The 24523-nt window shown below is 50.7% G+C and overlaps 1 protein-coding gene across 1 annotated transcript in view; it reads left to right on the forward strand.

Moving 5' to 3' along the window:
- Positions 1–24523, forward strand: part of A2ML1 (alpha-2-macroglobulin like 1) — a 29847-nt gene that overhangs the window by 814 nt on the left and 4510 nt on the right. The window contains exons 2-29 of the mRNA XM_067530963.1: positions 768–951; positions 4031–4193; positions 5313–5365; positions 7137–7157; positions 8034–8193; positions 8489–8573; positions 9153–9276; positions 9643–9757; positions 10292–10401; positions 10670–10837; positions 12123–12353; positions 13248–13311; positions 13503–13648; positions 13906–14055; positions 14280–14471; positions 15388–15484; positions 15694–15838; positions 16312–16540; positions 16962–17088; positions 17522–17646; positions 18772–18823; positions 19364–19447; positions 20042–20218; positions 20566–20647; positions 20833–20989; positions 22644–22718; positions 22948–23110; positions 24240–24454. Of these exons, the coding sequence (XP_067387064.1) occupies positions 768–951; positions 4031–4193; positions 5313–5365; positions 7137–7157; positions 8034–8193; positions 8489–8573; positions 9153–9276; positions 9643–9757; positions 10292–10401; positions 10670–10837; positions 12123–12353; positions 13248–13311; positions 13503–13648; positions 13906–14055; positions 14280–14471; positions 15388–15484; positions 15694–15838; positions 16312–16540; positions 16962–17088; positions 17522–17646; positions 18772–18823; positions 19364–19447; positions 20042–20218; positions 20566–20647; positions 20833–20989; positions 22644–22718; positions 22948–23110; positions 24240–24454 (3694 nt within the window). The remainder of the gene's footprint in view (positions 1–767; positions 952–4030; positions 4194–5312; positions 5366–7136; positions 7158–8033; positions 8194–8488; positions 8574–9152; positions 9277–9642; positions 9758–10291; positions 10402–10669; positions 10838–12122; positions 12354–13247; positions 13312–13502; positions 13649–13905; positions 14056–14279; positions 14472–15387; positions 15485–15693; positions 15839–16311; positions 16541–16961; positions 17089–17521; positions 17647–18771; positions 18824–19363; positions 19448–20041; positions 20219–20565; positions 20648–20832; positions 20990–22643; positions 22719–22947; positions 23111–24239; positions 24455–24523) is intronic.

Raw genomic sequence — 24523 nt, forward strand, 5'->3', positions numbered from 1 at the left:
CCCCCGCATCTGTCTCTTCAAGAGATGGTTTCATCCTGTGTGACATCGCTGCCTTTTGCTAGGGAGACAGTTATGATGTCACAAAGGGCAGGTCATTTCTTAGACAGAGACTTGCGGGGAGCGGGAGTGAGTCCCATTTGCGGATGGTTCTCCTCTCATTGGCTTTCCCATATCCTTCTCTCTGTCCAGACCTTGTGCTTTATTACTGAGAAGGAGTGTGGTAGCAGGAGATGGTTGCACAGAGACAGTTAACAAAGGGGCAGCAGCCCTTTAAGACATGTTGTCATTCAGTGCAACACAACCACTAGCAGCCAGGGAGAGTACTGTGATGTCACGGAGAGCAACGGAAGAGCTGCTTTGATTGTAAAGCAGAAACCAAGACTGACAAAGGCAGCCTCAGACACCCTTGGGAGATAGTGGAGATTTTCCAAGCCTCCCCCAGTGGAGGCGGCCAATGCCACTCCTGAAGGTGTTGCTGTGGTCTCTGTGGTGCAATTGACCACCTCCTCTGCACCCCCAGGAAGGGATGACACCGGAGAACCCCAGAGAGAGAGGTGGGGGAGAGAAACTCAGTCTGTTTCCCCTGGCAAGGAAGGAAGCTTCTGAATAATACAACTCTGAGTTCATGAGCAGCCAGCTAGGCTGATGTAGTCATGCTGGTACTGCTTATTGGCCAGTTAGATAACTTGATTCCCTTTTGGAATGTTTTAAAAGCAATGCACATGTTTAAATCCTTCTCTCTGATTCATTCTTTCTCCCTGCTCAAGAAACTATGTGGTTGTGCTCCCAGCACGGCTGAGCTATCCCTCCATGGAGAAGGTCTGCATGGATTTGAGTAATGTGAAGAGCTCCGTGCTGCTCACCATCAGCCTGGAGACCAAGGTCAAGACCTACCAGCTGCTGGATAGGTTCATCTGGAAGACAACACAACTCAAATGCTTCAGCTTCCCTGTAAGTGTCTACTTGACTTTCAAGTAAATGGTGTTGTTTGGACGTAGGTGGGTTTGTGAAGCTTCCTCACTGCTTGGCTTGGCTTGGCTAATGCACCTGTGTGAAGATGTTTACTGGTGTGATTGGCATAGATGGCCATGCCTTGGTATTCAGATACCTGTTGGTACAGGCCAGGGTACAATCCAAACTACTGTGTGGCTGTGTAACCGTGCCCTGCAACCTTAGGTGCCTTATAATACTTTGCTGAAGTAGCTCCCACCTGGGTTGCTCACAAACAGCCTCCAGCATGCAAGCCAGACCCTGAGGGTCTGTGTAACTGCAGCTTGCCAGCCATCCTTGGGTTACACTCTGGCTTTCACCAGCCTTGGTTATACTCCAGGGTGACCCCAACACTCATTGACTCTTAGATTTTCCCAAGAAATGTGTGTCCTGTACTGCCCAGCCCTCTCCTGGACAATATAAGCTATGGTCACGCTGTTATTTCTCTAAAAGAAATAATATGCACACAACTTGTCATCCCAAATGGAGTTTCCCCAGCCACTTCAATTTAGACACACTGCATTAGATAAAAAAAAGTTTATTAATTACACAGAGATTTTAAGTGAATACAAGTAGTGAGGCATAAAAGTTAGGAATGGTTACAAGAAAAATAAAGATAAAACACTACTGGTGCCTAACTTAACAAACTACAGTATGTTAAAATCAAAGCCAAGTTTTCTCATCACATGCTTTCAGCAGTCTTACTGACCAGACTTCTTAGGTCAGGACACCTTCCCCCAGTCCAATGACTGTGTCCTTTATCCCTTCAGGTGCAGTGAATTTTTATAGTTTCAGTCCCATTCTTGAAAAACATTTCCAGCTTGCTACTAGGAAACAAAAGGTCTATGGGGAAGGATGTTCCCTGCTGCTTTTTTCCCCACCTGTTGGAGCTTCCTTTGCTTCCCTTCTTTCTTGATGACTCTGTTTACTGCTTATATGCAAATTAAGTGGCACACACATTCCTTTGTTTGAGACAGGCCTGTTTGCGAACCTCAATTTGGAACATGTTTTAATAACACCATACAGTGAAATCTTATAACTTCACATACAATGTTTCCACGTATATTTTATCAGGACAATATTGATCAGTCATTTATAAGTTTTCAAATGATACCTCACAAGGTACAAAAATTATTACACTAGTGTGTAGGCTGTGAATACAGAGGTACGTTCTTTCACACCTATGTTCATGACACTTGTGCTGAGACCTCCGATCCATGTCTGCTGGGCCTTTGTCTAGTTCGCAGGAGGGATTAGGAGCCAGAGAGAAAGGAAAAGGCAGGTAAATTCTGGTCACTCCTCACTAGTCACTTACTCCATTGCTGAGGCAGGGGGAGGTCATGAGGAGAACTGGTGGCATGCTGGGTAAATGGGAAACTTGTCTGCAACCTTTCAACTCGTGCTAGTCTCAGAATCTGGTGCCCAGTGCCTGGAGCAGGGGCAGATACCAAGGCAGGTGGTGATTGCCCAAGGGATGATAATTCTATGGAGCCATTTCTGTCCTTGGGACAGGGGACAGTTTTTGTCTCACATCCTGATGGGTTTGCCATAAGAGAGCTATTTTCAAGCAGGCATCACTACAGTACTGACACTCAGTTCATGTTCGGAGGGTGTTCTGCACAACCATGAGGGCTAGAGGTTTAATTTTTTTAAGGAAGGCTGAGATTCTGGAACAGAACTATGCCGCAACATGAAAAGCTCACCGTAATTATGCAGCTGTTTGTTAGGCTTCATACTTGTATGATAAGGGGTCCTGAAAACACCAGGTCTTGTTATCAATTTAATTTACTTAAAAATGCACACATTCTTCAGGAATGGGGGCAACGAGGAGGGTGAATGAAACCATTTCCTTTTCTTATGCATATATATTCTCCCTGTTGCCCAATGACAGGCCCCGAAGTTCCGTTCTAGAAGCCTGCAAGCAGGATCCTCACTAGTTGCACAGGGTAGTGCACCGACATTGCGTGCACGCATACGCACCAACAGCAGGTGTGGTTCCTGAGGCCCTGATGGAAAGGTTTTTGTGACACAGTAGCAGGGAGCTCTTTCTGCCCCTAGGCTGTGTTGTGCCAATGTCAACACACGTCACAGCCCTTAGATGCTTCCCACCGCAATTCACATGTTCTGCAAAGTGTTTTATAAACAAACTCTGGGTGGCGGGAAATGATAGATAAGAAAGTTGGGTAAGGGGCTCATGGTCACACACCCATTGAATGATCTTACACGTGTATAAAAACCCACAAATCGATACAACTGTAATGCACCTGAAAAAGCAAGAGAGAGAGAAATGGTACCAGTCTGCAGTAGCACAATGCTGTGCTCTGGGTTATGTCAACCAACAAAGGGTGAGATTTTTACTCTCCATCTCTGATCCCCCACTCATTCATGCACAGTAACGGTCTCTGGGAGGAGGGCAGCACATGACATTGATGTCAGTGGCAGGGTGGAGCTGGGCTGTCTGGGGCATGTATTGAAGTAGGTATTATGTTGATTATTAGTGTCCAAAGACTCCCTCTGTTTTTCCCTCCTCCCACCTCATGCCTGGCGGCTCCCAGCTTTGCCAGTAGTCACGTGTCCTAGTATTTGATACATCCTAGATGTGTGTTCATTTTGATGCTCGGTGAAGGAGCCACAGGCTGGTAATTGTTGTCTTGTTCTGTCCATTGAATGATGACAAAGGCCAAATTTTTGATTTGATAAACATTATTCACTCAGCAGAGTTGAGAGAGAGCTGGAGCCCACATTCACCTGCTTCTTGACACTTCCCCAGTATGTCTGTAACAAGTCCATGTGCAGCACCTAGCAGCCACAACTACCATACAAGTCACACTCTCATGTGTTCTTGGAGCTCCTTCAGACCCAAGAATACAGACCTCTTCAGCTAAAGGAGAACTCACTCAGCTGGTGCAGAAGTAGGTTCCTTATCTCCTCTGTGGACTACTCACTAGTGGGTAATGTGATCATATATGCACAGCTGATCCATTAATTTCCTCCTCCAAGCATTGTGCCTAATCCTACTGTTGTTTCCTGTGTACCCCAGGTCCCACCTCCTTCAGAGGGCACTGAGGAAATTGCCACCATTCATCTGTCTGGACGTGGGGGTGGGAGAGAGATAGATGAGAAGAAACAAGTCCTGATCCAGAGAGTCGGCAACGGCACTTTTTTGCAGACTGACAAGCCCATCTATATGCCGGGACAGCTTGGTAAGAAGGGATCTGCCCTGGGGGACTTGCTTGCTCTGTGTTTGAGTGTGCAAGCAGATGTGTGTGTATATTCCGAGAGAGGTGCAGTTGTGAACATTTCTCTTTGCATTAGTGAAAATGAGCATAACTGTACAGAGGCGATTGCTGTGTTATGACTGCAGGAGTCACGCCTATGCAGATGTGTGTGTCTGCGTGTGCAAGTGGTTTTTGGTGCATGTGTGTTTTCAGATGTGTATAGGACCACACTGCAGGTGTGTGTGGTGAGGTATTTTGTCTACAAGTTGGTACAGAAGCAGTGTTTATCTTCAGGTGAGGACCTGTCTGCAGATCTATCCATGCCTAGAGGTTGGCGTCTGCAGAAGTCTGTAAGTGCATGCGTGTGTGCATGGCAGCCGAAGGGGTTTGTGTGCAGCTGTGTGTGTCTGCCCCAATGTGCATATGTAGCTGTGAACTGTATGTTTGCAAGTGTACATGTGTCTGGAGATGTGTCCGTGCACAGATGGTGGGGCGTAAGCCAGTGCCAGTGTGTGTGTGTCTGCTGGCATGTGCAACTATTTTAGCATTCTCCCTTTCCAATGAGCTCCCTGAGAAGCTGCTCAGCTATCTGCAGAGATACAGCCTGCTGTGGAAGAGTTTTTCTCCTCTTTCTCAAGCCCTGACAAACAGATTAAAGCAGTGGTTCCCAACCTGTGGCCTGGGGGCCAAAAATGGCTTTCAAAGTGGCCCGCAGCTCCCTTCCTGCTGGTGGCAGAAGGGAGCCGCTGCCTAACGACCCAGGTGGAGCGTGTTTCCGCAGGGCTGAAAGACCAGTGCAGGCTCCTTGCTGCAGAAAAGGGGACGGGAGATCAGTGAGGAGGCAGCTGCCTGCTCCTTGGCGGACCCCCAGAAACCTGCTCGCAGATCCCAGGGAGGTGCGGACCCCCCCGTTGAGAACCAGTGCATTAGATCTTCAAAGCCTGTCATGCCCTCCAATACTTAATGTGTCAGGAATGATGAGGCTTCACGAACGTGCAAAATGACGTCTCGAACCTGTGTATGCAGCCCGGGTTGGGGAGACAGGGTTGGGTCTTCCCATGAAGATTAGCCTATGGGCATTTGATTTGTTTTGTTCCATTGCAGTGAAGTTTCGGATCGTCACTCTGAACAGCAGTTTCATCCCGCTGAACGAGGAGGTGAGAAATGTGGCCGGGGAAGAGGAGAGAGGGAGGGATAAAGGGGCACGTGAGGAGAGCCTTTCTTTGCTCCTGCCCTGGGGCAGAAGGCGTTAGTCCACAGGAGCTACCAGTCTGGCATCTCTCAGCAGCTGCAAGAGTTTGAATGTTAGCAAAGGGGAAATCCCAGCTCCCTTCCGCAAACTCCCTTCCTGTTGTAGCCCAGCCGAGGCCCAGATCCAAACCAGAATCAGGTGGCTTCTGAGAGCTGCCTACTGCATCCCAGGGCTGCCTCACTCCCTTATGGTACGGGGAGCTGCTCCAGGAAATCAAGCTGTGACAAATACGGTGATGTCCTCTACTATCCTGGATAAACCTTCTGGAATTAAATTAAGCCTTGCTGAACGAAGGGTAATATATTGGGAGTCCATTGTATTAAATGCATGGTTGAGGTACCCTTGTGGCCCCTGGATTGTAAGTATTTCCTGGAGGTGCTGGGAGCAGGGGGGGGGGTGCTTAGGCAAATTCACCATTGTACAGAGCCTTTCCTGGAGGTGCTGGGAGCAGGGGGGGGGGGGGGGGGATGCTTAGGCAAATTCACCATTGTACAGAGCCCAACAGACAAAGGAAGTACTTTTGGATCAATAACCTGAGTTTAAACTGACTCAGGGCCTTCCTTCTGAACCACCATATGGACAGGACCTCCTATCCACGGGGGGCCCCAATCCTTAGGGAAGGGTTGGAAGGACTCTGGCCTACTGTGGCCTCATAAGATTGAGTTCTTCTGCTGAGCAAAGGGAGTTATGAACTTGAAACTATGGGAGAACCCCTGGGTGGGGCTTTGGAGGACGGCTTACCTGCCAGAACCCTTCTTGGAGTTGGGAGTGATCTCCGGTAAGCTTATTAGCGTGCGTGAGGTTCTTTTATCGTTTGCAATGCGTTTGCTATGTAATGCATGAAGTATAAAATGTGCTCGCTTAGGAAACACTGTGTAGTAGTTTAACTGTGGTAATCACACTGTTTACTGTCTCTAAAGAGAAGACAAAACGGGCCTATTTAGGCAGTCTGACTTTGCTGGGAATATCAGTGTACGTAGGGAACTGTTCAGCCTGGAAATACCCTGGACAGGAGCGAGCAAGAAGTGTGTCTCTGCCCAAGAGAGGCAACTGCCGGGGAGCCGGAAGCCTAGAATGGGGGCCCTTGCTGGACCTTAGACGGGAATTCAGGTGCAGTTGCCCTGAGCTGTGATACAGCCACCTCCCCTGACGCTACCTAGGAAATGGTTCAAGCGCTATTCGCGTAGAACGAAAACCGGGAAAAGCACCAGCCAAGCTGAGGAAGGCACACGAGGTGCTCGTCTGCTGCCGAACGGGACTCTTCCGCCCGCAGCATCCCCTGGGGGTTATGGGGGGTGCAGAGGCAAGTTTGGAAAAGGGGGTGGATTGTTAGCGACATGCTTTCAAGCCTTGTGAGGGACGTGAGGGATCGGTCTGAGTTCACATTGCCGGGAGGGAAGGGCTGCTCCTGTGACAAAACGTGTGCCAGCCCGTGACGGTTGAGGCCGTGTTGTACGCTGCGGTCACTCAGAACTTCATGGCAGGAGCAGGGATAGATCTCGGACCTGCCTGCCGTGAGTGTCCAGCACACTCGGATACCAGCGGAGCATAGAGTAGGGACGGATTTGGCCTCAGTTCTCCGGGTGGAGGAGGCCCCCCCGCTTGTACAGCCAGTTCTGTTCCCCGCAGTAGTGCAGAGATCTCTAATGGGAATTCCGTCCGATTTTCTCTTTCAGTACCTGCTGGTGGAGTTGAAGGTCAGTGGAGCCTGTGTGCATACTGAGATGCCTCTGTTCTCCATTCCTTCCCCGCCCCGTACAAGTGAGAGCGCGACTGTAACTCACGCGGGTCTCCTGCGTGGCCGTGCTGAGCACCCAGCCCTGCAGGGCACCTGGCCCTGGTCCTGAGACGCTTGCTGTGGAACCAGGGTCTCCTGCGCAGCAATACCTAGTGATAACCTGCGGAGCGAGCCAGGCCGGACCCCCCTGACTACTCCCATCTTCCCGCCAGCGCCAGCGAAGCATGAGACGGGGACACAGAATAGAAACAGGGTCTCCCACACAGCCGCAGAGATTACTAATCCCTAGGGATGCTGATCCTGGCTTCTTCAGCAGCTCCTGCTGCTCAGGGGGAATTCCCAGACTGGGGCTGACAATCCAGCCTCACTCTCCCATGCTGCAGCGCAAAACACTAATCCGCTGGGATCGCCAAGCCCAGTTCCTACCAGCCCATGGAGAGCCAGGGACTAGGGCAGGGACTCAAACTCAGGGTGCCCACATTAAAGAACAGTGCTAACCCTTGGGCACCCGGAGCCCAGAGTCAGCAGCAATTCTAGGCCTTACCCAACTCCAGGAGAGTGAGATCAGATCAGGGAATGGGAGCCAGGTCTCCCACCTAGCAGTGGAGGGTGCTACCCCGAGAGGGCCCAGAGCTCAGCTTCTGCTGTGCTCACAGCCTGGCCTGGCCTGGCACCCTGGTCTCCTGCATAGTTGTGCAGGGCACCAACCTTCAGGGGTGCAGGGTCCATCCTCTGCAGTACTCCCAGCCCCTGGCTGCCTGAGGGCTGGGGTGCAGGGGGAGCAAGACAGGGAAGTCGAGGTGCATTTTAATCCCGTTTCTGTCCCTGGACTCAGGATCCTGAGAATAACCGCCTCGGCCAGTGGCTTAACGTGAAACCAGAGCGAGGCATCGTGCAGTTGTCATTCCAACTGGCAGACGAACCACCCCTGGGAACATACACCATCAGCGTGGACAGCGGCAAGACCTACAGCACCTTCAGTGTGGAGGAGTATGGTATGGAGGCTGAGATCGGCAGGCAGCCCCGGAGGCAGCGGGAGCACTCTACTTACCTGACAGGCCCAGGGGAATCCCAGCCTGAGGAAACCCGCTCCCTATCCGACCCTGACACGAACCCTGCAAGCGAATGCTTGCCGTAAAGAGGATACCCTCCCTTCTCCCCAGAGGAATGCTGTCTCTGGGAGTGCTTCACCCCCACAACACACAGATACATGCTGCTCCCCGAGCTGAGTGACAGTCAGTCAACCAGTTTTCTTTCGTAACTTCTTGTATCCTATTTCTCCTTCTCCAGTGCTGCCCAAATTCAAAGCGGTTGTGATTGAGCCCACTCAGATCTTCACGTCGGATACTTCCTTTTTGCTGAAAGTTTGTGGCAAGTACGTGTCGCAGGGTTCTTGGGATCGGAGGGCGCAGTTAACCTGCAAAGGCATCAGCTCATCCTGCTCAGTGGCTGAAAGGGATTCGCTTTGTGTTTCTGAGGGGGTCTGAGTTGTAGTAAGGGTTGTCAGGGGACAGGTGAAGGCATTTTCAGTGGTTCTCAACTCAGCTTCCATGTGGAAGTCTGTCCATTCTGCAGCTTCCCCAAAACACCTTTTTATCATGGAGTGTCCTCCCCAATTAAAGTGTAGGGTTGGAGTAGGAAGGGGCTGGGGGTCAAATTGGGTTACATCTGCAGAGGGGCTGCAGGGCAGGATTGAGGGGTATTGGCAGAGCTGCGTGGGGAGCCCAGAGCTGGACTAGCAGGATTGAGGGGTATTGGCAGAGCTGTGTGGGGCACCCAGCACTGGAATGTCAGGGGGCTCCAGGGCAGGAGCGAGGGGCACTGGCAGAGCTGCGTGGGGAGCCCGGGGCTGGACTAGCAGGCACATACACCATGGTGCAAAGAAAGAAGGCAGCAGTGGACTAACGACACCAGTGATGGATGTGTTTTATTTCCGGTTTCCCTTCTCTGCCAGGTACACATACGGAAAGCCTGTCCAGGGTACGGTCCACGCCTTTTTATGTCAGACAGCATTTACCTGGTATATAGATGGTACGGCGTCAGAGCCCACAGACATCTGCAAGAATTTCACAGGCCAGGTGAGAAGGGAACTGGGAACTGGTCTCATGGAGATGTAGGAGCATCTAGGGAAAGAGGAAAACCAGGGCAGTCCAAAAGAATGAGCTAGAGAGGGAGAAATTCTAACCAGGAGCAGCCATAGTGCTTTAACCAGAAGGGCCCAGCTTCACAGTACCCCTTGCACCACACGGGAGCATTTGGCTTAGTACTACTGACTCATACGTTCCCTGCAGCCCTTGGCATGTCTCCCATCCATGCCCCATCCGAGCCTGACACACTGCTTAGCTTCCAAGCTCGGATAAGATCACAGGGTGGCTGTTCCTTTCCTCTTGTTCCTTCAGTCAATGGTCAGCAAGTGTCAAAAGTTCTCATTGCCTGTTTTCCAGACTGATAAGACTGGTTGTTTCTCAGCCTCCGTGGACTTGGCATTCTTCAACCTTCTCAGCCCGAGGTACAGCCACAGTATCAATGTGGTAGCCACTTTGGTGGAAGCTGGAACAGGTAAACCCTGGGACCTGCAGAGCGCAGTGTGTGTGTGTGAGAGAGCACGTGAGGGTGCTGACTGCTTCTCTCAGAGGGTGGCGGAAGAAGGAGATGCTGACGCAGGGTGATCTCTGAAAGGGACTGAATGACCCCCCAACACTTAGTGTTTTTTGTGGCGTGTCCAGGCACATGCTTGGCCTGCCTCACTGTCCACTACAGCTTGGGCCATTTCCCACCATTAGCCCTGCTCTGTGTACACGGTTGGGATTTAGGCTGTTCCACCGGCCACTGATGAGCCCCGAAATTGTCTTCTGTAACAAATGGCTTGGTCCCTGGCAGGCAGGAGACTGCTCTGCCAATCAGCCCATCCACGGGTTGTCAACGTGGGGACTGCACGCAGGACTTTGGGGCTCATGGCCTCCCTCCCTTAACTTTGTGGCTAGGTGAGGGGGCTGGTCCCAAAACATTTCTGTTGTGACTTGGTGTGGCAGAGTGTGGCAAACCACTGGGCTGGTTCATCGGCTCACTGTGCATCTTGTCTTTCTCCCATAGGCATGGAGGCAAACGCTAGCCACGTTGCGTTTATGACTGAGCAAGCTGGGTCCATGAGCTTCGAGGATTCAGACAATTACTACCACCCGGGGCACCCCTACAGCGGGAAGGTAAAATCCATATGGGGAGGAACTTTGGAGTGGTCTTCCAAGGCAGCCATAGTGCTTTACGTACTGCCTCTAGGAGGTAACAGAGACACAGGTGCCTCAGAGAAATTCCCATTTTTTATTTCCCCCAGAGATTCTTTGTCTATTCCTCAGCTGTGCCTGCTCTGCCTTTCTCAGCCCCACTGTGTGTATCTCATAGAGATTCCCCATCCTTCAAGAGTAGGTTTTGCGGGTTGAATGTGTGCATGATTCTTCCATTTTGTCCCTGCAGATCAAAGCCCTGGACCGAGATGGCTCCGTACTGAAGAAGCAGACCGTTTTCTTGGTTATTAATGCGGGGAACACCGAGTCCCACCAAAATCTCACCACCGATAGCACTGGGGTAGCTACTTTCACTTTAGACACAGCTACCTGGAATAGAAGTGAGGTCTCTCTGGAGGTGAGCTATCAGTGCTGGCCTTAAGTGTGGTGTATTCCAGTGGTGCATCCAGAAGGTGACAAAGATATCAGGCCCTGGCGAGGCTTCACAGAGTTCCCCTTTGCATAGGCCCTAAAAATTCCCCTCTCGATAACTCTTGGGCCCTTGATCTGAGGATAATTCTCATCACTAGGGATGTTGCCATATAACACAGAGTTTCTCTGAGGTAGTTGTGGTTCCCTTAACTCTGTACATTCTGCCGTCCTAAAATCTCCTGCCATTTCAGGTGGAGGAGATTTTACTCCCTTCTCCTCCTGTAGTGCTGCTGGTGCAGAACTGCTCCTTCCTCCTCAGAGGCAGCTACATTTCAATAGCGGGTGAGTGACTCTAGGAGATAAAAAGCCCAATTTTCAAAGATTCCCATCTGGGCATCTAATGTCCAGCCCAAGGCCATGCTCTAGCCATATCCAGCAGTACTGCTGAATGTTCATCAGAGAAGAGCTACCTCTGTGCATTGAAAACTGGCCTTGTTAGACCTCTCACCCTGTCTACAGATAAACAATTGCCAGCAATGTGGAGAAATGGCTCCCGTTGAAGCCGGTTGTCTGTTGACAGGCATCCAGGTTTTTAGACCTCCAATAAGCCAGCCTGCTCCCTGTTACGTTTTCTTATTGGGAAATACGCGGAGTGCCTAAGTGGATACATGTAGAACAGAGAACTTTCTGTGCTGTGCCGATGGATTGGTGCCGTGATCCATCTGTTCCAGTATCCTGTCTGTGACAGTGGCTAATACCAGGTGCTTTAGTGGAAGCTGCAGGAAATCCCGTAATGGCCAGCTATGCACAAACTGTCCATAGGGAAGGTTTCTTCTTAATTTCAGGCAGTTAACGATTGGCTTCAGGCTAATAGCCATTTTGTATCTCTAAATGACATACGTTTGTTATATCTCACAATTCTATGTTATAAGATGTAAGGATAATACATGTCATTTTAGATGCTTATGGTCCGTTTTCATGTCGAACACAATCATAAGTCTTTTGAAATCCAGTCCACTTGCTGTAAAGCACTGGGGGATTGTAACAGATCCACAAATGCCCACGAACACAATGGAAGCCCTTCTGCTGTAAAGCACGGGCCTCTAGTGCGTAAACTGGAGGAAAATCTCTGTTGGGTGTACAAGCGTTAGAGCTTCTGAATCACACGTGAGCTGTTCTGATTCCATCCAGCAGACAGAAGAGGGCAGTGCACACATTTATAGTGCTCTGGAGAAATGCAGTCATAATTATTACTTGTATTTCTCTTCCAGGGAAGGTTTAGGCTTCTGGATGTGATGTATGAGTCACCACAGGTCAGTCAGTACTACCTGAACGCTTATCTCTACCTGGAGCCATACTACACCACCACCAAGAGCTACCTGAAAATCCAGCGGCTGTGGGGAGTGCTGCCCTGTGACCAGAAGCAGGTCGTCCGGGTGGATTACAGTATTGACCGGAGGGACCTGGGAGGCAACGTCCAAGAAATCCTCTTCTCCTTCTATGTGAGTTCCCAAGCAGACCAGGGGATGGGGGATAGAGATGTTGTGGGAGGGGCCAAGTGGGGGTCTCCGGGAGCAGGGATAAGATATGCTGTGGCGCTGAAAGTGTAGCTCTCATCCGCGGTGACTTAACCCTTGAAGCACTGAAGAGGAGCACGCTTTTCCTCAACTACCTGTTTTGCCCTACCCTCTCACAAGTCCGACAGACAGACAGACCCCCTCCTAGCTGGCGATCACTCTCTCCCCTGTGACAGATCAGCGAACCCTTTCCTACCACCCCTTGCTCTTCCCCAGCGAAAGCCCCAGTCCAATTCTTTCCTGCTAGTTCACTCCTCTCTGCCCGCTCCCCACCAAATCTCATTCTGTCCCCCCCTCCCTCCCCACAAACATCTGCTCCTGAGGGACCTGCCTTCCGTCCCAGCCCCAGACATGCAGTTGCTACACGATATGCCTCTTGCAGGGCTGGATTCCCTCCCCTGTCTCTGGACATGCACTGCCATATGAATTCCCTTTTCCAATCCCCTAGGGACACCTGCTTCCCCATGATCTGCCTTTCCCTCTTGTCAGTTCTGGAACCAGCACGCCCATTGCAGCTCACCTCCTCACCGCTAGAAACCAGCCCCCGTCTCCCTCTGCTTTCAAGAAGTGCAGTCCCCACATGACACATCTCCTCTTTCTGGTCCCCTTCCCTGCTGCCAAAACCCTCCCACAACCTGCTTGCCTTCCTGTATGAAGCCTTCCCCTCTCCCTGGGCTAGTGTCACTGACTTCACCCTTCCCACGGCTGGTAACCTTTGATCTGTGGTGTGTTTGGGGGGGACTTGGGAGAGGAGATGGGAGAAAATACCTGCCCCGAACACCTTCTAAGACCTCTCTCCTTCTCCTCCTCTTTCCCTAGGTGGTGGGGAAGCGGAGGCTCATTGTGGATGGTCAGAAGCGTGTTGACATCAAGAAGAAAGGTGGTAAGTCCCTAGCCTCCTCTCCCCAAATGGGACGGCAAAACCCCTGGCATGCTGGGCTCTAGTGACAAGGCAGAGTCAAGAGGAGGCAGCCTGGAATGGACTGAAAGGGGGTGGGGCAGGGGTTGAAATGGGCAGGAGGAGACGGTGTTAGATCTACTGACCGAATCTCCCCTCTTCCTCTCTCCTCCCAGGGCTGAGGGGCTCTGTCTCCATCCCTCTCACCTTCACCTCCCACTTTGCTCCCAACCCCTCCTTGGTGATTTATGCCATGTTCCCTAACGGGGGAGTTGTTGCTGACAAAGTCCAGTTCACGGTCTCCATGTGCTTCAAGAACCAGGTGAGGCTGGGGTTGGCACTGGTGCAGGACGAGGGGAGGTGGGTAGCATAAATGTCAAGCCGTTTCTGTGCGTGGCACATGCACAAGCAGGAAATGCAGCCTAGGCCGTGGGGGGACCACACCTAAACCATTATCATTTCCATTGAACAGAGGAATCACTTTCCTCTGTTTCATCCCTTTTCTTGTCCTTTCTCTCTTTCCTGCCTGATTCGCTCCCCTGTTACGGGCTTTCCTCCTCTTGGAATCTCTTTGTACAGGTCAACCTGGGGTTCTCGCAGCAGCAGGACCTGCCAGGGGCAACTGTGAATCTCCAGCTGAGGGCGGCTCCCAACTCGCTGTGCGCCATCCGCGCTGTAGACCAGAGCGTCCTGCTCCTGAGGCCGGAGCGGGAGCTCTCCAATGAGAGTGTGAGTGACTCCCTGTGAGGAGCGGGGAGGAACGATGGAGAAAAGGTGGCAGCAGAGGCTGGGTCTCTGAGCTGAGGGCTGAATGGTAGGAGTCCGTGCCAGGGCTGGGGCTGGAGGTGGAAGCTGGGTCTCAGGGGTGAGGGGTAAATGGCAGGTGTCTGTGTCTCTCTGTCCTTGCTATCAGCCCTTTGTTTGGTTTCTTGGGCCCACGTGTGGTTCTGCAGGTGTACGGGATGTTCGATTTCCAAAATGGAGGCTACCCCTACCAGGTCGATGAGTACAATGACTGCTATGCACCATGGACAAGGCCATTTCCGAGGCCTGTCATCAACCCTGTGCCACTGGAGCGCCGCAGACGTTTCATCATGCCAAGACCTTGGTTTCACCAAGGGGCTGACTTCTTTAGCTTCCTAAAGGTGGGTGCCTTTATATGCTTCACCAGCCTCTCGTTAGTGTGAGGAGAAACTGTGTAGCCTCCATTGGAAGAGACGGGGCTCAGTAGAACTCTATTAGATACAACAATGTACCTGGAAGTGCAGCTCTGCTCTGAATCTTGTCTCTATTAAAACGCCGCCCTGTCATTCCGCCTGTGTGACTCTAGAACAGTTCTTCTCGATGTAGAAATAAAAGCAGTCGGGCTGGTTCTTTCCTCCTCTTGCATCATCAGTAGTAATAAAGATCTGCAGGCCACATTTTGTCCTAGCCGTACGGCTCAAATTAATCCCTGGGGTGTTGCTGTTGAAGTTAGTGGAGTGGCGTTTAGGGTTGTGTTTGAATCTGAAAGTCTTTGAGTAAAAGCAGGTGGGGTCGATGTGTGGTGAGTTTTGAGTCATCCAGTTGCAAAAAGAGACGTGATTTTTTTCTTTAAGCAGAAAAAACGCTGTTGGTGGTTGTGGATTTTTTCACTTTCACTGAACTCAGAGCTAGGTTTTCAAGAGTTCAGCTCCCACAGCTCTTCTTTAAGTACCAGATGTATCGTTGGGCGGGATAGGATTCAGGAGTTCTGCAATACAGCCATGGCTGTGCTACTGTAAGGAAGGAACTTCTGTGTCTTGATCAACCAAGCTGGTTAATGGAAACTCTGCTGCAGCTGACACAGACAAGGATGAGCGAGATGACCAAGGAGCTCACGAAATCAATGTGCTGCCATGGTGTCCTAGCTTTTTGTAGACAGGCGCAGAGAGAGACGAGGGAAGCAGGCGTGATGGGGATCAGAGACAAGCAGAGAGGACAATGTAAGGCAGTTGAATCGTTACACTGACACACCAGGCAGAGAGACGCTAACCCCTTCCTTTTTCACATTTTGTTTCTCTCATCTCTGATTTAACACAGGAGATGGGACTGAAAATTCTGTCAAATGGCAAAATAAAGAGACCACTGGATTGTCGTTCCTATCCCATCATGTACTACAAGGAAAATACATTAATGGGTAAGGAGTTCCTTATCTTTTTATTTGATCGTCTCGGTCTATTAAGTTTCCTTTTTGCTCTCTCGATCCACCTAATTATTATCTGGGAATGAAGGGTTAATCTCCTCCTGAGTTCCCTGCCCCCACTTTCCGCTCCTTGAATCTGTTGCCCTAGTGTCAGCCTTTTCTGTGAGTAAGCAGCCAAATATCAGGTATTCTTGGACTTTCAGAGGCACCCATGTTACCCCCTCTTGTGGAAGATTCAGGACGTGTCCCTGCAGTGGAGTCTCAACCTCCATCAGTGGAAAAATCCAGTGAGTCCCAAATCCGGAAGTTTTTCCCCGAGACCTGGATCTGGGACCTGTATCCCATTGAGTAAGTTATGTTTAATGCCAGGGAGGGTGGGGAGAAATGCAAGGTTCTGGAAGGTTTTGTGGTGGCAGTGTTTGGAGGTGCTTCTCTGAACCTAACCTCCCAGGCCTTTGAGACCAGGCTGGTTAATATCCTAAAGAACAAATCTGTTGGGTTTTAGGAAGGGCCGTGGGATCTAGAGGTTAGAAGAAGGGACCGGTTGTTTTTTTTTCTGGTTCTGGTACTGACTCACTGGATGACCTTGAGTTAGTCACTTCCCCTCCCTGTGCATCAGTTTCTCCATCTCTAATGGTGGGATAATGACGCTGCCCTGCCTCCCGTGGAGGTGTTGGGAGGATTAATGCCTAGGAAGCTCTTTGAGGTCCTTGCATGGGTGATGCTGGAGATGACCATAGTGTCATTATTTATTGTCAGAGAATTTTGCCTGTCCATTGGGGAGCTCCCATCCCCCACACCATGATCTGATTTCTCTGCAGCGGTTCAGGTACGAAGCAGGTCCCCGTCACTCTGCCTGACACCATCACAGAGTGGAAAGCCAGCATGTTCTGTACCTCCGAGAGCAGCGGCTTTGGGATCTCGCCTACGGTGGGGATGACGGCCTTCAAACCTTTCTTTGTGGACCTGACCTTACCCTATTCTGTGATCCGCGGGGAATCGTTTACACTGACTGCCACCGTCTTCAACTACCTGAAACAGTGCCTAAGGGTGAGGAAGAACTCCTGCTCTGGTTAGCCTCATCCTGATCAGGCTTTACTTGCATGCCTGTAAATCCTTCCCCCTGCCCACCGTGGATCAGGAATCAGTATCAAGAGAGCTACATGGATTTTACCATGACATATTCCCCAGGAACAGGAGCTAATCCCATGAAATCCAGACCATGTTTTACCTCCATTACCAGGAAGGCAGGATGGTGTTTAGGTACATCGATGGGATTGGATCACTGCGTGTGTGTGTGAAACTTGCGCTGCTGAGCCAGCACTTTTCACCTGTTGCTAAAATTTCCGGTAAAAGAAACTAAGTAGGCTCAAGGGTGTCACCCATTTTCTCCCTTGCCCCTGTGCTGCTTCTCCTCTTAATCTTCCACTTGTGTACTGGCTGCTTACCTCTTCACTGGTCTCTTGTGCAGATTCAGATTACCCTGGCCAACTCAGAGGAGTACCAGGCGAAGTCATGTAAAGGCTGTGAATACAACAGCTGTCTGTGTGCTGATGAAGCCAAGACCTATTACTGGAACGTGACAGCCACCAAACTGGGTAAGGAGAGCGGAGGAGAAGGGGAGAGAACATGGGAATGTACCGTAGTTCCAGCCCTGACCTTTGCTCCAAATATTCAGATCCCACCTTGCTGTTATACCTAGACCAGGCATCTAATGATTCCAGTATTCTCCTGCCATGTTGGATGAGACCATTATCCCACCTCGAACTCCATTGCCACCCCTGATACTTCAGAATATGATGGTCCCGTATTCCCGTTCTCAGCTGGTTGTGCAAAACTGTGCATAGAATGGGGGAGATTCAGATCACTTTGAGCCCTTAAGTGTGAGAATGTGTTCCTCTTACATCTTTGTCTTGGCTTGCACAGAACTAGGCTTGTCATCAGTTCTCTTTGCACTGAACCATTTTGCCTGGATGGGCAGGTTTGAAATGGAAGCTCTGAAGAGCTCGTTCTTTTTATTTTCATTGCCAGGCAAAGTGAACTTCACGCTCACCACAGTGGCACTGAACAGCAAAGAGCTGTGTGGCGGCAGTAGGAAAGTCACAGTGCCGAATAAGGGCCGCAGTGACACCTTGATCAAGCCTCTCCTAGTCCGGGTGAGCCTGCCGATCCAGAGAACAATGGGGGAAACAAGAAGATATCGCACTGTTAGCTCCAACGCTCCCGCCAGCAATTCCAACCAACTGCTGTCTTGAATTTCATAGACTCTTGGAACTCATGAGGCCTTGTCTACACTAGAACTTATTTTGGTATAATTTACATTGCTCAGGAATGTGAATAATCCACATCCCATGAGTGACATAAATTATGCTGACCTAAGAGCCGGTGTGGACAGCACTATGTCGGCAGGAGGGCTTCTCCCACCAACACAGCTACTGCCTCTCATAGGAAGTGGAGTAATTAAGATGATGGGAGAGCTGTCTCCCATCGGCTTACAGCGCTAAAGTGGTGCAACTGCCGTGCTTCTAGTGTAGATGTAGTGTCAGAGGTGGAGAAAGCTCTACTAGGTCACGTCTTCCATCCCTCAGGCCCAGCGCAGGATGGTTTCCTGCAGTCTGTTCTCCAAGACTTTGCCCCATCTAGTTTTAAATGTCCCAAGGAATGGATGTTCCACTCCATCCCTTGGGCAGACCCATCCACGTCTCACTAGATCTCTCCCTGTTAGGAAATGTTTCCTCAGTATCCAGCCAGAAACATACATCTTTTGCTCAATACTACTCTATATTCCTAGTTGTCCTCTCGTCTCCCCATCCTAAGTTCCTCTTTTGTGTTGGAGTTTATACCTCTCAGCCACTTGTTGATGGTTGTATATGTCCTCAGTGGTCATTTGGCTGAGTTATATAGATTCAATTAATTTTCTTTCCCCTCTTAAATTCATCAATCTAGAGCCCCTTAATCTTCTGAATTCCCTCCAGCTGACTGGCCTCGTTCTGGTCCTGAGGTGTCCAGCACTATGACAACCCATTATTCCAAGTCAGTGCCATATACCAAGGGAGTCCCTTCCTGACTCCGTGAAGTGACCACTCTGGTCCCAGAGTTGACCTAAGGAGTCCAGGAGTGGCCTCAGCCCCTCTCTCTTCACCTTGTATCAGTTCCTGCTCTGGGACTTGATACCCCTTTGCATGCATCCCAAAGTCATGAGTTCCTGTGAATCTGAAGACTTGGACATAGGTTGATTTTTATGATCTCTTTAACCTGTTTCTGTGTGTTTCTGCTGCCAGCCGGAGGGCGTCCTGATGGAGAAGTCTCACAGCTCCCTGCTCTGCCCCAAAGGTATGGGTTGCATTGGACCCTGGGAAGGGATCACAGTGGCCACATTCTCTTGGGTTTGGGGAGGGAGTGTCACTGATGCCCAGACAGATGGGGAGGGAGCACTGGCCGGATGGCACTTACCAGAAGGTTAGGTCTTTGTCTCACCGAGCCCTGTGATTCCAGCAGGGAATCACAAGGTGGGATTTTCCCATTGGAATATATGCATGAGGACCTGTGCTTCCTGAATTCTGTGCCCACTGCAGTGGATTCCGGGTGCAAAGACCCTGAGAGGAGGTGAAAAAACCCAGGACTGGATTCGTGTGTCTTGTCCTCTTCTTGGAAAGGACACTTGACAGTCACTAGTCAGTATATGACCCATCAGGATTTCCCCTCCTTCCTCTCTCCCTGCTGCTGCTGGAGTTATTAGTGCTTATGCCAGGAGCTCTCAGGATCTTGGAGACCCTGTACTGCTAAGAGTGTCTGAGTGTGTGTCTAGCCATGAAGTCTCTCTTGCTCCTTCTCCTGTGCTGGCTCACTCCTTTCTCTGTGTATAATTGTCAGGGAATTCTGCCTCAGACTCGGTCTCCCTGAAGCTCCCGAAGGACGTGGTGCTGGATTCAGCCAGGGCCCAGGTGTCTGTGCTGGGTAAGGAATCTGTCTGGCGAGCGATTTAGCATAGAGCAGGGTGGAAAGTGTGCATCTGAGGGTTTAAGCAAACTGGACGTATTTTGGTGGCTGCATGGGTCTGTGGCATGTGTGTGTGAGGGTGCTAGGGCGCTGGTGAAGGGCAGATTTTGCAGCAGGAGTGTGTGGAGGAATGAGGGCTTGTATACGGGTAGATACGCACAACTGTGGGTTTGGATGGGTGAGGGGAGGATGTTTGACTGGGAGGGCTCATAAGTGGACAGGCTGCTGTTGGGATGTGTGGGTGAAATGTAATGTATTGGCATGGTAGGGGTGTAAGCAGTGGGGGGGACGTATGGGGCGAGTGGGTGCAGACAGGGATGGAGAAGGAAGCCTGGGGAGGAGAGTGCAGAGACAGGAAAAGTGTGAATGATTGGGATGCTACAAGCTCTGCGTTGGGGGGTGTCCGGGTGGGTGGGTGCAGGCAGTGTTGTGGGTGGATTAATGGTATGACGCGTAGGACACCCTGATATGTGGAGGAGCTATCTTTAATCAGACATAGATGCACAGTTGTCCAGGAGGATCACCTTTGTCCACGTCTGTTTGTTTTTCCAGGTGACATCCTGGGGACGGCGCTGCAGAACCTGGACCGGCTGGTGCAGATGCCCAGTGGCTGCGGGGAGCAGAACATGGTGCTGTTTGCCCCCATCATCTACGTGCTGCAGTATCTGGAAAAGACGGGGCAGCTGAGTGAGGAGCTGAAGGCGAGAGCTGTGGGTTTCCTGCAGACAGGTCAGTTGGTTTCCTTTCTCCTCTAGGTCTCTCCCTGATCCTGGGTATCAACTTCAGCCTCTGTGCTCAACAGATGTGCCCAAATGGTGGGTGGATGAATTAGGGCAGGGAGTCACTGTGAACTCCCGGGCATTACCCTGGTTCTGAGTGAGCCGGTTCTCAGGTGGAACTAGAACACAGGGTCTCAGCGCCCAGCGAGCTCAGGAGGCCAGAGAATGATTCCTGGATCTCCTTTTAAATCTTTTAAATGGTTCTGAGTGACCTGGTTCCATGACGGGTCAGTGTCTGTTGCAGGGGCGGGTCTGGGTAGTTTTGACTGACTCCAGTCTTCCTTCTCTCCTGCCCAGGGTACCAGAGGCAACTTCAATACAAACATAGAGACGGCTCCTACAGCGCCTTTGGAGAGAGCGATGGAGAAGGCAACACATGGTGAATACTTGGCCTCCCTCCGTAGCACAGTAATGAATTGCCTCCCCCAATGCTGGTACTGTCTTTGTCAGCACCCAGAATCCCCTCCCTAGCCCTCACTCTGTCAGTATCCCACTCCCCATACCCACCTGCCCCAGCACCGACTCTGCCTCCTTTCCCACTGACTTTCTCCTCCTTTCCCCCAGGCTGACAGCATTCGTGACCAAGTGCTTCATTCAAGCCAAGCAGCACGTCTTCATAGACAATAAGAACATCCAGGAAGCTCTGGCGTGGATAGCAGGGAACCAGCAGGCCAATGGCTGCTACGCCAATGTGGGGAAACTCTTCCACACAGCAATGAAGGTAACAGCCGGCAAGGCCTGGCCTTGTTCAGTAATCCCTCCTCAAGGGGCAGTGGGCCTGTCATGAACTCTAGGGGAGGGGCCCAGCGTCACTAATCCAGAGCCTGCTGGCAGGCCCAAAGGTGCTACCCGTGACTCTGATGTAGGCTCCATTGGCGTGACTCATCTCTTCTTCTCATCTGTGCAGAGTCAGGTTGGCGGGATATGGCTGTTTGTGTCCAGATCATCCCCCTATATTAGTGCACAGGGTGTGATCCTGAATAACCAGAAGCCCCTCCCCACGTCTGTCCCCACCTTCTCCTAGCCCACTTCCCCACCACCTCCTCCCCCACCACGGAGGAGAATGGGTTGTTCCATACAGGACTTTCCCGTAAACTCCCCGTCCCCCTGCACGTTAATGTTTGAGGCTCTGATAGCCCCCACTCTTACAGATGGAGGAGAATGGTCTGTCCCACCTTATCCTCTGGTAACCTCACATTCGGTGTGTGAATCCAGACTAATGAGTAGCTGTGTCACCCCTGTCCTCTAACCTGGGGTGACCTTTACAATGTTTTGCTGCTATAGCCTGGACTGCTCATAAACAGCCTCCAGCACGTAAGTCACTCCCAGCTATATCTCTGTGTGTGTGCTGAAGCCAGGCAGCCACGTCTGGACTCTTACCAGCCTGGGTTATACTGCAGGGTAACCCCAGCATGCTCCCAGTCTTAGATTTGCCCCCAGATATGTATGTCCGGTACTGCCCAGCCCTCTCCTGGTCAGTACAAAGTTATAGAAAGTCCATTATTTCTTTCATAGAAATAATATGCACCCAGCTTGCCACCCCAAATGGAGTTTCCCAAACACTTCAGTTTAGACACACTGTATTAGCTAAAACAATAAATCAAGTTTATTAACGACAAAGAGACAGATTTTGTGTGAGTACAGGTAATGAGGCATGGAAGTCAGAAATGGTTACAAGAAAACAAAGATGAAATGCAGCTGGTGCCTAACTTAACAAACTGTGTTAAATTGAAAGCAAAGTTTTCTCACCACATGCTTTCAGCAGCCTTACTGACCAAACTTTCTGGGTCAAGACCCCTTCTCCCAGAATCCAACAAATGCTTGCTTTGTCACTTCAGGTACCATGAATGCGATGGGCAGGAAGAGAGAGAGGGGATGTCTGCGGGGCATTTGTCCGTCTTTTTTATAATTTCAGTCCCCCTCTTGACAAACATTTCCCGCTGGGTACCAGGAGACAAAAAGTCTAGGGGGAGGTTCTTCTCTGCTGATTTTTTCTCACCTGTTTGAGCTTCCTTTGTCTCCCCTTCCTGCTTGATGACTCTGTTTACTGCTTAAATGCAAATTAAGCCGAGCACACAGTCCTGTGGTTTGGACAGACCTGTTTTGGTAGGGCTGTGATTTGGCACATGTGTTAATAACGTTTTACAGGGAAACCTTATACCTTCACAATTTGTGAAGTGTTGCCACGTGTGTTTTACCAGGACAATAATGACCAGCAAATTATGAGTTTTCAAACGATACCTCACAAGGCATATTTTGCGCAAGGATTATTACGGTGTGGACACGGGTACATTCTGTCCCAGGAGGCCACAGAGCAGCTGCCATTTGGGAGACTTATTCCACCCCCAATCTCTTTCTCTCACTGTGATCTGCAGGGTGGGATAAATGACGACATCTCTCTCGCTGCTTACATCACTGCTGCACTGCTGGAGGCAGGAAAGCCACTCGATGTGAGTATAGCGCTGTCTGTGCACATCTTTGCTCCACCCGTCTCCTCTTGTCTTGTTTCTAATGCTTCCAGAGGCCCCACTGTCCCTATGTTACGCACAGTGAATAGCTATGGCCACCACATACCCAATCTTTATGTCCATGGGAGGATTGGGTCACCGTGGGGTTGTTTCAGTTTTTCTCTGCTCCGTCTCCTATGTTAGATGAACTCCACGTTTCTCCCTATTCCAGGACCCAATGGTGAAGAACAGTTTGGAGTGCCTCCGAAATGCTGCCTCCAACGCCACTGATATCTACACCCAGGCGCTGCTGGCGTATGTCTACTCGCTGGCTGGAGACACCGTGACAAGGCGGTTGCTGCTCACAGAGCTGGACCAGCAGGCCATCAAGTCAGGTACCACGGGGCAAGATGCTGCCTGACTACAAGCACTAGGGATCTCATCACTATGACACACATTCCACCAGTGCTTAGGTCCAGGACGTTTTCCATAGAGCCACGACCATTATTGGTGGAAAAGCGCTATTAGCTCATCCACTCCATCTCCTGGGGGGGCAGGGAAGATTGGTTCTTGCAGCACTTGTTCTAGCATTTTGTCCAGTCAATGGGGCTTCAGCCCCTTTCATTGAGAGGCTATTCCACAGCCTGATACATCTTTTTCTTTCTACATTACAATACATTTCCCCCTCCTTATTATCATTCCATCCTCCTCAATCATATCCCCTTGTGCCACTCTCAGTAATTCCTCACCCTCCTTAGCGCGTTGCAACTGTTATCAAATCCCTGCATCCCCTTACTCATCTCTTAGCTTAGCCAGGCAGTCTTAAGGCTACATTTTCACAAGTGGCCTCTGAGTTTCAGGTGTCTCAAGTCAGGCAGCAAAATACTGAGACTCCCAAAATCAGCGGCTGCTCTTGAAAATGTAGGTTGTAGCTCTTTTAATCTTCCCATATAAATCCTTCCCTCCAGCCTCCTGATAACTTCTGTTGCTCGTTTGTCAGTATATTTCTTCTGTAATGTGGTGCCCAAAGCACTAACACTTTAGATTCAGTCTCCCTATGGAAGGGGGACTGCTTTGGGCACCCCCCATGAAAGGGACTGTCACTTTCCTGGTCCGGGATGTGAATGCGCTACCCAGAACTGTATGGACCTTTCCTTTTTGTTTGTTAAGCCTGTCACTCTGCAAACTTGTATCTGATTTGCTGCACACTGTCCCTGCCAGCCTGGTTCTGTCCCCACAGAGTATCTGTGTTTGGGATCATTTCCCCCTCATTGATTTGTCCCAGGTTAGTCTCTTTGTGTTAAATTCTGCTCATTCCGATCCTTCGACTGGCATCTCTGTGACATGAATACCTCCATACGCTGACACAACAGCATTCCCGTGAGGTGGATTTCTCACCCAGATTCAGTGTATGGGTTTTTTTGCCATGAGGTGGGACACAACCATGGAACTGAACCTGGATTGCCGGCCTGGACCCAAGCCAGTCCTGTTCTGAGCCTCGGATTCTTGTTTCCCCTCCCCCAGGAGGACAGACACACTGGAGCAGGAAACCAGCCCAGCCTCCCACTGAGTACAGCTGGTCCCAGCCCAAGCCTGTGGATGTGGAGTTGACAGCCTATGTGTTGCTGGCTCTGCTCACTACAGAAAAAGTGACCAAGGAAGAGATTGCTTCTGCCACTGGCATTGTGGCATGGCTGGCCAGGCAGCAGAATGCCTATGGCGGCTTTGCCTCCACCCAGGTAACTCACAGCTTCTCTCAGGGCCAGACACCATGTCTATTCAGGGAGCCAGGGGGAGCAACAAGCTGG

The sequence above is a fragment of the Emydura macquarii genome, unplaced genomic scaffold (genome assembly GCF_026122565.2).
Source record: "Emydura macquarii macquarii isolate MOO-44397 ecotype Brisbane River unplaced genomic scaffold, CSIRO-AGI_Emac_v2 contig_3122, whole genome shotgun sequence".
NCBI classification, from domain to species: domain Eukaryota; kingdom Metazoa; phylum Chordata; order Testudines; family Chelidae; genus Emydura; species Emydura macquarii.